At 37.6% G+C, this 15,947-nt stretch overlaps 1 protein-coding gene and 1 long non-coding RNA gene across 8 annotated transcripts in view; both read left to right on the top strand.

Moving 5' to 3' along the window:
- LOC149768607 (uncharacterized) overlaps positions 1–15,465 on the top strand; it is a 60,465-nt gene extending 45,000 nt beyond the window's left edge. Inside the window, exon 2 of the long non-coding RNA XR_016413145.1 lies at positions 15,321–15,465. This is a non-coding gene — a long non-coding RNA (uncharacterized LOC149768607). The remainder of the gene's footprint in view (positions 1–15,320) is intronic.
- On the top strand, positions 1,619–15,465 carry LOC103707324 (uncharacterized). Of its 7 annotated transcripts, XR_016413137.1 has the most exons (6): positions 1,721–2,031; positions 2,321–2,462; positions 2,741–3,122; positions 3,204–3,358; positions 12,113–12,808; positions 15,274–15,465. XR_016413137.1 is itself a non-coding variant. In XM_008791761.6 (5 exons), the coding sequence occupies exons 2-5, from the start codon at positions 2,349–2,351 to the stop codon at positions 5,604–5,606; spliced, it is 681 nt and encodes a 226-aa protein (XP_008789983.3). In that variant the 5' UTR covers positions 1,619–2,031; positions 2,321–2,348; the 3' UTR covers positions 5,607–6,759. The 7 variants fall into 7 exon arrangements, 6 of the variants coding, with proteins under 6 accessions (XP_008789983.3, XP_017698359.3, XP_089786803.1 ...); XM_008791761.6 differs by lacking the exons at positions 12,113–12,808; positions 15,274–15,465 and adding an exon at positions 5,577–6,759 and having other exon boundaries at positions 1,619–2,031; XM_017842870.5 differs by lacking the exons at positions 12,113–12,808; positions 15,274–15,465 and adding an exon at positions 5,161–6,759.
- Positions 15,466–15,947: the final 482 nt, after the last annotated feature.

Raw genomic sequence — 15,947 nt, 5'->3', positions numbered from 1 at the left:
TATACATTACGATGCCATTTGTCATTTTCCAACCTATGTATGAAAGTATGACTTATGAAAAAGAATAATGATTTATGAACTCTCAGATAACTATGCCCACCTCTAGAAATAGAGGTCAGTCGACCCCTCTGGAGCTAGCATCCAACGAATATGGCCCTCTGCCAACGGGTTAAAGTTGGTAACGAATAAGAATATGTTATAAAACTCGTCGACTACGAATACGAACCCTGTCACGGGATTATAGTGACCATAGCAGCACATCCGTCTGAGAGTAAGATTTATAAAGTATGGATGAATGGCAGCATTTTTATATGACTTGCATTATCATGTTTATGAACTTGCATGGTTGGAGCATATTTTGCTTTATAACTTGTTTTGAATAATTTATCTATGAAATGCTTTATTTTCTGTTAAGTTCTTCAAATGATGCATTGGCATGAGAAAAATTATGCTTGATCTAATAAGATAGTACATGGTTACTTACTGAGAAGCAAGCTCATACCCCTCCTATTGTTTTCTTTTATTTATTTCAGATAATTAAGGCGATTAGAAGCGGAAAAGAGTGAATGAAAATTGGAGTTGAAGCATAGTTACAGGGACTCTTAGAAGTATCTATGCTAATAAGTTTGGGTTGTAATATTGCAAACTCAAGTATTTGATTTAGATGCTCTGTATTTGCTTCTTATGGTTAGTTAATAAATTTGATCGAATATGGTTTTATTTTATGAAATAAATTTGTTATCATGGGCTGCGTGTTATTGTGGGCAGCAACCTACAATAGCACGGCCATGTCATGAACCGGATCTGGAGAGTATAATATAAATTAAAAAAAAAAAATCATATTCAGATCCGGGGCGTGACAAATTTTATCTTTGTTCTTCCTCCTTTTCGAGCATCGTTTGGATGCCGACATTGCTATGGCTGATCGGCCTTCCGGTCATGGAAGGCTGGCACCACCAGTCCTCCGCCACCTCGTTTCCTCTCTCCATTCCTCTTGTGTGTTGTCGCTCCAATTGATGTGGCGTTGATCTCCTCTCCTGCAGCCCTCCTTGACATCTCGAGGAAGTCAAGGCACTTCGATCGGTCTAAGCCATGATTAATCTCAAAGAGAGAGTATTTAAAACGTGCAAACACTATCATATAATTAAGAGTTGAGCTTTTGAGAATATGTGGCACTTATTCTTCTTGCAGAAAAATCTTTATAAGACTAGATGAAGACAAGATATTGACTGGGACTGACTGCTAGAAAAAAATTTGTTGACAACATTGATCGATAACATGAGCTCACCACTTGGTAAGGGGCGGAATCAGATTTTCTATGGGAGAACCAAGTTCTAATGCCATTATCAATATCATCTTGTATTAGATTATATGCATCTTTATTTAAAAGTAATTAAATAATAATCAACTATCATGTTCACATGGGCTTTAGGGATAAAAATAGTATTATTTCATTATACTGATAAACAACGACGATTGTTCATACTAAAATTTTGATAATTTCAAAAATTTTTGGGACATACGAGCAAGAGGCGCTGTTGCTTTGTGCTCTATTTTGGGCAACCAACCGAGTAGGGACGGCTTACAACTCTTGACGAGTTAAAACTGATTTTTTTTTGTATTCTTATACCTAAGCCCCTTAAGATATAAAAATTAGAGATAGGTTCCGTCTTCTGTCGCGGCGTTAGATGTCAATTCACCTCTATCGAAGTACTGGAGGAATTAAAACTTAAAACTGAATTGTTGCCCTCTAACATTTAAGCCCTCTGTGATATAAAATCCAGAAATAAGGATCCTCAGTGTATGATGCCCGATATCAACCGCACCGAACCTGCTCCGGCTCCGGCTCCGGCTCTCGGCTCTCTTTCTCTCGCTCTCTCTGAACCCTTGACTCCCCACCGTCAATCTCTCTATGCGATCCCAAATCTCCTCAGTGAGGGTAGTTTGAAACCCTTTTCCGCTCAACTGGATTCTATCTGCTCCTCTTTTCGTGAGGAATCTTCGATTTTTTTTGGGAAATTTTACTCGCAGGTATAGAAAATTTTTTTTTCCTGACCCTGATTTGTTGGAATGCAAGGGATCTGGTGTTCTTGTGTTTTTCTTTAGTTTTTAGTAGCTACTGCGATAAATCCCCAAACATATTTATTTATTTCCCTTAAAAATCAGCTAATTAATCCTATTTAATCCTCAAAATTTTCATCTTTTCCCCTCCCGATTGATGTAATCTCAATGCTTGGTGAGTTGTCTGTGACTCGCATAATCATATACATGGATTAATTGGAGATTCTCATTAATGCCCGGTCCTTGTTCTCCTTCACAGTTCCACTGGGAAGTGTAACCACTAGTATATGGACATGCAATGCCAGCATAAGGCCCAATGGCTGATGATATTTGGCTTCTTCTTCCTCTTGATCTTAACCAGAGATTGGGCATGTCATGCCGCTGCTTTGTCTTCTGACCAGGTTAGCATGAAAACTTATGATTTGCATTATGGGCTGCACCTGAGTCTCCTAACATTGTTTTGTATTGTTTTTATTATAATTAGGTAAGATAATAATTTTGGCAAAGAACTTGTCTTTGAGTGCTGTCTTGCAGGAAACATATGCCGTCTTTTTATTCATTGTATCTTTTTTGCTATATAATTTAGGTCACATAATTATCTTTTTATCATTATTTTTGGTCATTGCTTTAATTATACATTATTTATATTTATATTTCCATCTACTAAATTTAATGTCAGGTGAGCAATGTGGGAAGCAATGATGGGAGAATCTTTGGCTGTTTGCCATGCTCTCAAGCTTACCTTGCCAGCTCTTATTATGATCACCGCAATAGCCTGCTTGAATCAGATTTTCATGATTTTTTAGCTCAAGGATTTGGTACAGGTGACTTGTGTAGAGGGCTGGCTAATGATATGAATGTGCTTGGACTTGCAGACCTGCACCGACATCTGAGCGGTGAAGGTTCTCATCGACATGTGGTTTCCGCCTTGAGATTTGTTAACCGATCAGATCCTATGAAGTGGCTTGATTCTTACTCTTGTGAAGCAGTGATTATTGAAAGACTTCCAATTGGAGCCTTTGCAGATCCATTTGAGCTACAACATCTTGTCCACCGTAGAGGTAGAAAGCTTATCATATTCTTGCAGCAAAGCCAATTGATTTACTCCTTTGTTAAGTGTTGATAACTTTCCTCCCCTGCAGCCTTTCTTGATGCTACCATTTTTGGAGACTCGAATCTGGAATTACCCTCTGCTCTGTCCAACAGATCAATTGTTGAAATTCACACGGATATTAGGAATGACTTGTTGGAGAACTATGAAACTGTTATTCAGTTACCGCTGCATGCTAGATATCCGGTGAGTTTAAGAAAAAAACAAATAAGTTACGGCACATTACTTTGGAGTGTTTCATGTTATTTAAGACTTTGTTTGTATAGTTTTGGTGGTTGTATGCTAAAACTGGCATTTTATATAATTAAATTTTATAATTTTAGTTGGTAAATTGTTTAGCGGGTGCATATAATGTCCATATCAAACTTAAACTATTCAAAGTTTGTTACATTCGACAACTAGGAAGCTCTCAATGCCAAATGTGTTGAGTTTTTTTCCTCATCATTTCGTGTACAGCTAATGAACTTCTTAACTTAATTGTATGCATATAGTTGGAGAATATGATATTTCTTCTGTATAAAAGGCATGTTTATTATTGTTCTGATGGTGTGTTGTATTGAATTTTCAATGCTAGTTGGAGAATTGTCTCGAGTCCAATCATTGACATATTGTAATATGGGCCACTATTGAAGCCTTGGGTTGTAAGATGCCAAAGGATAACAGAAACTAGAAAAATTATACATGAAATCTGTTATCAACCTTCATGCAATGGTTAGCATCATAAAGATGAAGCAAAAAATTTTGTTTCAATCAAGTATATAAAATGTGATCAAAGGCACGTGGGGAGGGTGGTTGGGAGTGTGTGTCCTCATATCGTGAAGCAGAGAAATGAAAGTCTGACTTTTTGAGGAGTGAGACAGAAAAGCTACAAATTTAAATCCCTATGGTGTCCCCCATGTAAAGATTTTTGAATCATTCTAAACTTGATTTAAATCTCCACAGGCCCCCCTTTACCCATCTTAAAACTGGAATATGACATCTGGACTCCATCTTATTTATTAAGGAAATACCAAACCAACCCTGAGGATTGAAAATTGAATTACCTTATTCTCGTGTTCTTTGCTGACTCTAAGATCTTTGGATTCAAATAATTTGCTTCAGTGACTTCTAAGTCACTGACTTATATTGAGGAGAACTTCCGACTTTCTGAGTCCTAAGTTGCTGGAGTAGTTCATTGTTTAGGGTACCAATGCCTCTCTTCTTACTTCTGTCTGATGTGTTTGTCTTTTTTGTTTTCTACTATGAAACTTTTTATATTAGATTCATCATCATTTTTATTAGAAGTTTGAATCATATAGAATATAAGCTTTCTGTTAAAAATAAGAAATGGAGATGAATGCATGAGAAAACTTGTAATTGCAATTTATTTGAGTTTCTTTAATTCCTCTATCAGATTGCACATATGAACTCAAGCACTTTTACAGCGAATGAGGCGGTTGACAGTATTGTAGTGAAATGGGTATTACCATGCATGCATGACTTCACATTTACAATACCTGGATGTTGATTATGTTGTACCTTGGATTCAATAACTCAGAAACTAGTGGACAGACAATCCATGATCAGTTTTATTTCATTGTAGATTATATTTATGATGAGGTTTTCTATTCTTTAACCTTAAATTAGAATAGTGGTCATAAATAAATGTAAATTAGTGGGGCCAGCTCTAGCTAGACGCTTTGGCTTTCACTTCTTATCCAGGGAATATTTCTCCTTTTATAGGATTGGGATCTCTTAAACTTTTTCAAATCATATAGAAGGTTTTGCACCAGTTTCATATAGTTAACCTTAAGAAGAATCTCTGAACTAGCTCGTCATTTTCCACTTAAACTTTGAAACATAGTTTGTCCAATTTTCTATTTACTAGCGTTCTTTGCCCTACAATTTCTGGTAGTTTAAACTTCAATCACATTTGCCAGAGTCAGTTCTGCAAGTTTTGAAACATACAGTTTTAATTAGTTGATTTCATTTGCAGCCCTTGACTCCAGTGGTTATGCAAGGATCAAGGTAGGCCGACCAGACTTGTTCATACGCTGTAGACCAAAACAATTACAACCAGAGTCCTGTTCATGGACACTTAAAAATCTGGGTGCTGGATATGCGAAAAATGTCATGTGGCAAGTACCCTGTGGAAATGAGGCACATACAGGAATTGTATCAAGCATTACTTTTGCTACAGCGCTAACGTGTGCTTTATTAATTGTTTTATCAGCTATTTATTTTTCTGGGACCAATAGTATCAAATGCTTATAATGATCATTAGCAGCATTGCTTTTTTATGTTATTGGACGCCTTTTTCTGTTTCCAGTTTCTTTAAATTTGTATTAAAGGTTTCTTCATGATCATTAACAGAGGGAATATTTTCTTTTTAAAATTATTTTCTGCCACTCATCTTTGCAAACAGGTCTTTGAGGAAACTGGTTTAGTTATTTAGAAGACCATCTCCACTGTGTTGGGTCTTCTCCTCTGACATCTTTGCAGCTGACGACCGTTTCTATTATCCTCATGTTTCAAAACCCACCCGTTCTTGCTAATCCCTTCCTCATGAGGCTATGTGAAATATCTAGGAACCAATCATACTGCTGTGTACGGCAAGATATCCAACATTTTGCGGCTTGGATTCAGTTTCTTATTGTTCTTCTGTCATCTTCACCTGTATAACCCATTTCCTCTTCACCTTTCCTTGGCCTACTATCTCCTGGCTTTATTATAATACAGCTGCTGGCAATGGCTTTATCCAGAAATTTTGTGATAATGCGTGTCCTAACGGGTTTCCAATATGGAAGTAATTTGTCATTTTAGTAGAAAAGGATTGATGATCAATCGAGTTTGCTCCATTGTTTGATCACCTAATGCCTTGGTGGGATTTCATGTGTTGGGGGGAGGTGAAGAAACTCTACGAGGAGATGGGGAAAAGCGGGTGTGTCGTGGATGGTAGCTGCTACTTTACATTGATTTATTACCTCTGCCAAGGTGGAGACTTTGAGGCGGCACTGGGAGTGGTCAAGGAGACCATGGCAAGGAACTGGGTCCCATGCTCTTCAACCATGAAGATGCTTGTGAATGGGCTCGTGAATGGGCGAAGGTTGAGGAAGCTCGGGAGCTCATCGTGAAGATGGAGGAGTTCTCAGGGAATGCTGTTATGTGGAAGTGGAAGAAGGATTGCCTCAGTAAGCATGAAGGGAGTGATAAGGTATGCCTTGTTGGCTGGCATTAGTTGAAAACTCTGAATGGACCAAAATTATGTTCAGCAAGATTTAGATATATGTGCATGGCTTAAATGTTGCAAATGCTAATTGCATGAAATGAATGTCCTCAAGATTTTTTTCCTCTTTTTATGAATGTTTGAAATATCAGCGGTCTGGCTGAAGGATTTCTGGCTGACTTTTCAATTTTCATGTAAAATTTGTTGAAACACTCCACATTGTGGGGAAGAATGTTGCTGATGAAGTATCATGGATAATTATTATTTTTTTTTGCTCTTTTCAAGTTCTGTAACAATTGCTTTGTTGGCTTCCAGAGGTGTCGAATACATTTTTCATTAAATGGATTCATGTCATGAGCAAAAGATGACATATTTGCTCCCTCGTCCTTTTGCAGTTGAGATCCCTCTCCATTTTGTGAGTGTTAACTACATTTAATTTGCCTGTGCTTGTTGTTTTCTGTCCTCGTACCTGTAGCTGTCTCCATGATTGTGCAGGTGTTGCATGTGTTGCTGTGATATTTTAAGTGCTGATCCTTCTATACAGAAGGCAATATTTTAAAACTGTATCATTACCAGGCTGTTTATGGAAATCATCAGTTACATATTACTGATAAATATAACAAAACTGGGAGAAGATATTAACTTTCTCTTATACTCCATTAGTTTGACTTAGCGGCAATTGATTTAGCTTCCCTCTCCATGAATATAAAGCTGAGCAACCATATAAAGCTTAGTGGACTTTAGAAACTCATGGCAAACCAATTACATATGCTTTGAGTTAACTATCTTTGTGAAGCAAAACGAATGGTTAGCATTAATAGAACAGGATGAAGGTAAAATTCAATACTAGGTTTATGAATTCTGTGTATCACCATATAAGAAGGAAAGCCGTCCCTCCTGAACTTTTTCACAATTTCAAACTTAAAACTTGGATCAGTCAGGGAAGCCATGCAAGAAAACCAGAAACTAGGGACCTATTTGGCATCGCTGCCATTTTTCGTTTCTGAAAACGCAGAAACTGAGGCTAGAAACTTATTTGGTTCCACATTTCACTTTTTAATATTCTGGCAACTCGTTTTTAGAGCTTTCATTACAAGTGAAAGCTCTTAGAAATAACTTTCGTTTTTCTCTGAAAATGGAAACCGCCCATTGCCACTCCCGTTGGCCCCCACCAGCACCCACTACCGCTTGCCTGTTACCCCACTGCCACCAACACCATCACTTCCGGCACCACCGCTGCTCACTGGCCTCAACTGCACCACCGCCACTGCCACAACCCAACTGACTTCCAAACAAGTTTTGAGTTTCGAGTTTTTTTTTTTTTTTAATAGAAATCGGTTTTGGTTTTCATAGCTGAAACTTGTTGAGCAATACCAAATAGAAGCCAAGTTTTTAGCGACTTGCTCTTTAGATTTTATGAAAAATATTTCTTGTTGCTGTGCTTTGAGCTGTACAAAGATAATATGCGACAACACTAGATGGCTCATCAAAAAGTAGCACCAAAAACAATTATGCAGAATTAAACATCAATATCATAACTGGGAAAGCAATAAAAGTAGCATTTGTTTTGTTATCAGTTCAATTTTAACCTTATGACTCTAAACAATGACATAGTACCCAAGTCTTCATAGATCTTTACTTAAGAAAGATATGGATATAACTTAGTGGAAAAGTCAATAACAATTGTAGAAACATTCTTCAAGGATTTCAACGTTCTGCTGGCACTGTTTGATTGGTAGATCAAAGTATTCTTGCAAGTTCTTCATTGTTTATAATCTTTGAGATGCCAAATCATTCACCATGCTCTTCCCCATTGATGTCTCTTCAAAAGATGTTTCGCCGAACAACAATTGAATGTACCTTTACGAACTTTCCCCCCCTTTGCAATCTCATCTATAACCTTCTTAGCCTCTTTGAAGTCTCCAACCTTGCGGAGCCCGTAAATCAAGTGGACACAGAGGTCACTCTTGGACTTTATGCCTTTTAACCTCAACCATCACGGCTCTTGCTTCCATCCATTTGTATTAATTTTCGCATAGCCTTTTAATCCTTTGATTATGTGCAAACTCCATTGGTGGGCAGCCATGCTTTGCGATTAGTCTCATAACTTTCTCAACTTCATCTTACTTTTATAAAATCCATGGATCAGGATATTATATGCGCATTCAATAAGCAAGCAACCCTCCTTTGTACACATCTCTTCCAAACTAGCACATCCAGATGCTGTCGAGCCCATGGCTGTCATATAGTTGGATCACGTAACGAAATAACCTCTCAATCCAGAGCTCTGGGTATTGAGTTCTAGAAGCTTCAAGCAAACTGACTCAACTGAATCAGTTAGAGGATCAACTGATTCAGCTTTATTCCCAGCTGGACAGACTACATCAACTCCAGCTGGATCAACCGGATTATAGAACAATCCAGAATACATGCCATTACTATATAAATGAATGTAATTCTGAACTATAGTGTATTCACTCTATTCTTTCTGTTTTCTGTTGCTTCATCCCAGATCTTTTTTGTAAAACGTTTTTCAATGAAATGCTGTACATACAACTCTGTTTCAACATATCCTGAGAACAGAATATAGTTTCTGTTTCTATCCTTTCTTCTTTCTTCTCAAATTCTATCACGGTATCAGAGCCAAGTTCCTGCATATAGATCTGAAACCACAGCTTCCAAGAGTTGCAATGAAGATGGAGATTCTCTAGAATCTTTTTAATTTTTTTTTCATCATCTGGCAAAATCAGTAACACCGGTTTTCACTTTCAGTAAAACTGGTCAGATGATCATCATATGCCTCGAATCCATCTTGAGGTAGCGTTACCTGATATTGAAGAAGACGAAGAACCAGAGATGAATTCAGAACCTCCTACCCGAATCAGGCGAGCAAGCACCGAAGGAATAGACGATACCACAAGAGGCGATGATGATCCCCTCTTATCTCCAATACTCAAGTTCGTCTTATCAAAAATCCACATTCTGGTATCTTCTCAACTGTCTACTGATAATTACCTCATATGGCGTTAACAAATTGTCCGAATATTTCGAGCCAGTGGGTTTCTTGAGTTTCTGGACGAAAACTCAAAAGGCTTACATGCAGCAGCCAAAAGGCTTCATTGACACATCCAAGCCTGACCATGTGTGTTTATTGAAGAAAGCCATTTATGGGCTTAAACAGGCTCCAAGACAGTGGTTTGCGACATTCACAAATTTTCTTCTCAAATTGGGATTCCACACGAGCAGTGCTGATTCCTCTCTACTGATTCATAATCAGGATGACACGGTGACGTATCTTCTAGTGTATGTGGATGACATTTTAATTACCGGAAATAACTTGCAATCTATCACAAACCTTATCTCCACTCTTCAAGGAAGATTCAAGATGAAGGACTTGGGATCTTTATCCTATTTTTTGGGAATTCAAGTATCTTCTACGGCAACCGGCTTACATCTTAGTCAGAAAAAATATGCCATCTCTCTGCTACAAAAAGTGGGTATGGAGAACTGTCGTCCCCTTTCCTCCCCATTATCATTCAAATCAAAAGCTCCTAGCAATATGACAGATCCATATCCCAACCCACAATTCTACCGCAGCCTGGCAGGATCTTTACAGTATCTTACAATTACTAGACCGGATATCACCTTTGCAGTAAATTACATCTGTCAATATATGCATCAACCGCTGCAACATCATTTTATCATGTTAAAACGGATACTTCGGTATGTTCAAGGCTCTCTTGATCATGGTCTATTCTTCACCTCGGGCTCCTTTGCTCTATCAGCTTACTGCGACTCAGATTGGGCTGGTGATACAGATGACAGACGTTCTACCACTGGGTATTGCATCTATCTTGGGTCCAATCTCATCTCCTGGCATGCAAAGAAGCAGCCTACTGTGGCAAAGTCATCCACTGAAGCAGAATATCGGGCTCTAGCTGTTACTACCTCAGAAATAATATGGCTTCGCAGATTACTTAATGATTTTTCTATTGCTATGACATCACCTACACTACTTTATTGTGATAATGTATCCGCATTAGCTCTTGCCACTAATCCTGTTTTTCATGCCAAAACAAAACATATTGAGGTAGATTACCATTTTGTGCGGGAAAAAGTTCAATCTCATGAAGTTTGCCTAAGGCATATCTCCACTACTGATCAACCGACAGATATATTTACAAAGTCGCTACCTACTGCTCGTCATCATCTTATCAGATCCAAGCTTTGGGTATTTCCACACCCATCAACTTGCAGGGGGATATTGAGTTCTAGAAGCTTCAAGCAAACTGACTCAACTGAATCAGTTAGAGGATTAATTGATTCAGCTTTATTCCCAGCTGGACAGACTACATCAACTCCAGCTGGATCAACCGGATCATAGAACAATCCAGAATACATGCCATTACTATATAAATGAATGTAATTCTGAACTATAGTGTATTCACTCTATTCTTTCTGTTTTCCGTTGCTTCATCCCAGATCTTCTTTGTAAAACGTTTTTCAATGAAATGCTGTACATACAACTCTGTTTCAACATATTCTGAGAACAGAATATAGTTTCTGTTTCTATCCTTTCTTCTTTCTTCTCAAATTCTATCACTGGGCATGGTTTCCGTTGTTCAATTATGTACAGGTGGGCACACGGTGATGTATGCTTTGGCTCCTTGTGCACTGTGATTGAGGTCTTGATAGTGTTTTTGTTGGACCAGACTGAGAAGGATGCGATTTATCAAATGCAAGGAAGTAATTTTCTAGTTATCAGGCCAGCTGAGGCCATTCTCTCAATTAGCTCAACTGGAGCAACCGGATCAAGATTTGACTGACCTCTCAACCCTCAGAAGTCTGGTGGGCCCCCTCTTAGGTAGTTTGCTTAGCCGCATTGATTGCTTCAAAAGAAAGGGGGAAAGGCTTGGAGTTGAGCTAGTGCTCTATGCAACAACCCAAGGAAAGTAGGTGCAAACCACGTGGGAGATATCCATTCTATGTATTTGATCATCCGGTCCGGATAAAGCTTGCCTTAGCGACTCTTCGAGTTAAATTGAGGGCCATGATTTTGTGGTTGAGGTTGGCCTGGGTGCCGAGGTTGCCAGAGGAGTGGCTTATGGAAGTTATGGGCAAAGAGATCCAATGGCTTAAGGAGGTGTAGGCACTTAGGATTTAAGAGAAATAGAGGCAAGACCTTTGGTATGGCTGGCGAGATCCGTGGTTTCATAAATCAATTAATGTGATACTTGGGTATTTATATTCAATTTTTTCCCCAAGATAATGATGTGAAAAATGTGATACTGATGGAGTCAAGTTCATGCAAGCTATATGATTCATTTGGAGATTACCAAATTGTAGTTGGATGTGAAAGTTTTCATGAAGGGCTCAGCTGAGCTGTTAAGCATGATGGTTACCAATGCAAGCAGAGTTCTTATCAAGTAAAAAGGGCCATTTGCACTAGGGAAACTAGTGAGTTCCCTCCATAAGATGGATAGTTGATGCTTAGCCTACAGTTAGAAAAAGATGCTCCTCCTTTTCTACGTGTCTGGAGTTTGTGGGTACAAAGTTATTTGGGGGAAAAAAATGAAAAAAGGCTTCTGCGTGTTTAAAAAGGGTTTCTACCGTAGTCTGGTGCTTGCGTTTGGACTATACACTAGTAGTGTTTGGTTAAACATTGGACTGAATCAGCTCCAAAGTGCCTTTCATGGTTATAGGGCTCTTCAATGCCCGACATTTGTCATTTTCAGGTGAAGCCTGCATTTGAGATACATGCAGGTAACTCATCTTTGTCTGGGCCTGCATAAAATTGTGTATACGGCAATGAGAGACCTCTACTATCTTGAAATGGATGTACCCCTCATGCAGCTGACATGGTCTCAGTTGTTTACGTCAGATCAGCTGCATGGTAGTAATATTATGAAGGCAGGCTTGTTGTTAACATTCCTACCTTTTTTCTAGTGTAATCTTAGACGTTTATAGCCATGCTAGACAGAGCCCTGGATAGGATCAATCGAAACCCCCACATTGTTTCTGCAAGACCAACATGTTTCCCTCATTCTCTGCTACTTTTAGAACTCTTATTTGCTCGTATTGATCCAAATTGATTTGCTTGAAATTGTAGCAACAACAATTGGCTTTTGTCCGTTGGAAATTGTTTATTTATGATCAGACCCTCTCCATGGTTTTGTGGTGTGATTTTGGTAGGAGCTAACTGCATTTTTTTGAGATGTTTCTAAAAAAGTAGTCGAGATGTATACTTTTTATATTGAACTTGGAAAGCTGTGAGCCTGTTCGTTGGATTTATAAAATGTGTCCAAGTTCTATTGCAGGATGGTTGTTCTATCGCAGGACGACTTGATGAAACAACATGGATGCTTGCTTGACAGGAAAACAGAGCCCAGTGGATTTATACGGAACTGCTAAGATTTTGGCAGCTTCGTAAGGTTTCATGCCTGCTCCTGTGGGAGAGTATAGTAAAATCAGAATGAAGTCTTCTCTATTTTTTCTTTTTTACTTTGTTCATTGAATGCAAATGAATCTTCAAGGAGAAAGTACTTAAGATAGCTATTGATCATATTTTTTATAGTTCACAGTAATGAATTAGTCAATGGGAAGCTTGAAAGCAGTGGAGTTTTTTGTGGTCACGGCTGAATGCTTACAGCGGACTTGGGAATCATGCCACATGAATAGCCTATTTGAGATCGAGTGTGAAACTGTTAAATAGTGTTCCTTAGTTTCTTGTACGGTGACTAAGACTCTATTTGGCAGAGCTATTGGTAGTAGAGTTTTTGAAAGTAGAGTTTTTGGAAGCAGAGTTTTTATAAAAAGTTATTTGCTGTTTGGTAACTATATTTTTAAAGTGCTATGGAACTTTAACATGTGTTTGGTAAACAAACTGAGAAAATACTTTTGGTGCATAATATTATACAACAGAACATAATGAGATATAATATATATTAATACATAAATATATGATATAATATAATATTACTGTAATATAATATAATATTATTATAATATTGTAATATAATATTATATACTATAGCATAATAATTTAATATAATATTAAATTATTTAACATGGTATATCAATGTATTATGATATAATGTAATATAATATTATATTTATAGTATAATACAATAATAAATATATAAAATATTATAATTATTAATGTAAATTAATTTTGCATAATATAAATAATATTAAATTATTTAACATAACATATTAATGTATTATGATACAATGTAATGTAATATTATATTTATGGTATAATACAATAATAAAAATATAAAATATTATAATTATTAATGTAAATTAATTTTGCATAATATAAAATAATATTAAATTATTTAACATAATATATTAATGTATTATGATATAATGTAATATTATATTATATTTATTGTAATATACAATAATAAAGGTGCATATTTTCATGATTGTAGTATAATAGAATATTTATAGTATAATATAATATTTTTATGATTATAAAATATTTATGGTATAATATTATATTATATTTTTTTTGTTAGGACTCCTGCAGATTTTCGTGATTATAAAGGGATATTTATGTAATTGTTATATTTTATTATGGATATTTTGGTCCAAAAAGGAAAAAATATGATAACTCAAAACGACTTTCCGATGGGGCTTAAAAGTGCTTTTCTTGAGAAGCTCCAAAATGAAGTTTCTCCCAAAAAGTTGTTTTTAGCTTTCTAGCAAAGCTAAAATCGTTTTTCGAAATTTTACCAAATACCCTTACTTCATTTAAAAGTGCTTTTGGAGGGCCAAAAAGTGGATTTTGGAGCATTTTCTGGCCCTCCAAAATCTATGCCAAATGGGGCCTAAATAAGAAATAGTTCTATGTGATCTTGTTCGACAAGGCTGACTTGAGTGCTGTGATTGACGAGGGAAGTGGTTTTGGAAGATAGTGTATTGTTGAGCAAAGAGATCGATTGGCTTAGGGAGATATGGGCACTCAGAAGGCAACATAGAAGCAAGACTTCGGTATAGCCGGTTAGATCAGTGTTTATAATCAGTCCATATGATATTTTAGGTAGACTTATATTCAAATTTTTCCAAAGAGAATTAGGTGGTGTAAATGGTGGAATCAGTTTCATGCAATCTATATATGAACTGATGGAATCAAGTTCATGCAAGCTTTCTGGTTCGTTTGGAAATTGCGAAATCGCACTTATGTTTGCGTGGATAGCTTGGTCGAGTCGTCAAGCATGATGGTTACAAAAACAAGCATAAGCCTCCTTCAGCAAGAAAAAAAGGGCAGGTTGCACTCAGAGACCAAGCAAACTTCCTTACATAAGAATGATGATTGGCTTGAAGGCTGGTCTCAGAAAATTATGCACCTTCTTTTTTAAATGTCTTGTGTTGTTAGCCATTCAAAGTAAACTATTATGCCTCTAAAAAGGGCTGCTGCCATGACATATGGCTTGCATTTGGATTGTAGTGGCTGAAACATAGAACTGAAGCAGCTCTGATGTGGCTTTTCATAATTAAAGCAGACCTCAATGCCTAACATTTTCCATTTTCAGGTGTAGCCTGCGTGAGATACTTGTTAATGACACTCTTTTGATGGCGCCTGCATAAAATTGTGTATACTAATTAGACACCTGTACTATCTTGCAACGGAGGGTAGCTCTCAGGCAGTTGACCTGGTCTTATTAATTTTTAGGTCAGATCAGCTGCATGGTGGTGATGCTGTGAAAGCTAGCTTGCTGTTGGCATTACCACCTTATTTCTAGTTCATCTTAGTTGATTCACAGTCACACTGGAAAGAGCTTCCCTTACTCTTTGCTATTTATTTCTACTTCTATTTGCTCTTATTAATCCAAACTGATCTGTTTCCAGTGTGTTCAATAGATTTGTGATGCATGGCTTAGTTCTGTTGCAGGATTTTTTGACTGGATGCTTGCTTGAACAGGAATATAAACCCCCGAGTATTTTTAAAAGGAATTGCAGAGACCTTGGTTGCTTCGAAAAGTTTCATGTCTTTTTTTCTGTGGGAGAGTTTAGAGCCTGAAACCAGAACGGAATCTCTACTTTTGTTATTACCTTGTTTGGTAAATACAAATAAATTTTGGAACAGGAAGTACCTAGTATAACTTATATGTTGCTCTTACTTTCTCGAGCTTATCTTGATGAATTAGCCGATGGTGAACTTTAAAAGAAATGAGGTTTGTTCTGTCACAGCTGAATTTGCTTACAGTAGGCTTTGGAATCATACCACATGAATAGCCTTTGTGAAATTGAGTGTGAATATTTCTCAAATAGTTTCCTCAATGTGGTGACTCTGCTAAACCTGAAATACTTAAAAGAACAGCATAGTAACTAGTAAGGGACGGCATAGCGGGGGGGGGGGGGGGGGGGGGGGGGGGGGGGGGTGCGGTGGGGGGGCGAATGGATCAACCAACATATATGGTTAAAGCACTCAAATCCGGCAGCAAGCGCACCCCCAGCAGGCATGGCCTCAGCCCACACGGTCCCGGCATGCATGACCTCGGCAGGTATGAGCCCGACATGCATGACCTCGGCAGGTATGACCTCGGCAGGTATGAGCTCGGAATA

The sequence above is a fragment of the Phoenix dactylifera genome, chromosome 1 (genome assembly GCF_051530095.1).
Source record: "Phoenix dactylifera cultivar Ajwa chromosome 1, Ajwa_hap1_PhDact_Kaust_v1.1, whole genome shotgun sequence".
NCBI lineage: Eukaryota > Viridiplantae > Streptophyta > Magnoliopsida > Arecales > Arecaceae > Phoenix > Phoenix dactylifera.
The sequence above is the reverse complement of the archived record's forward strand: the minus strand, read 5'-3'. Positions and strand labels throughout refer to the sequence as shown.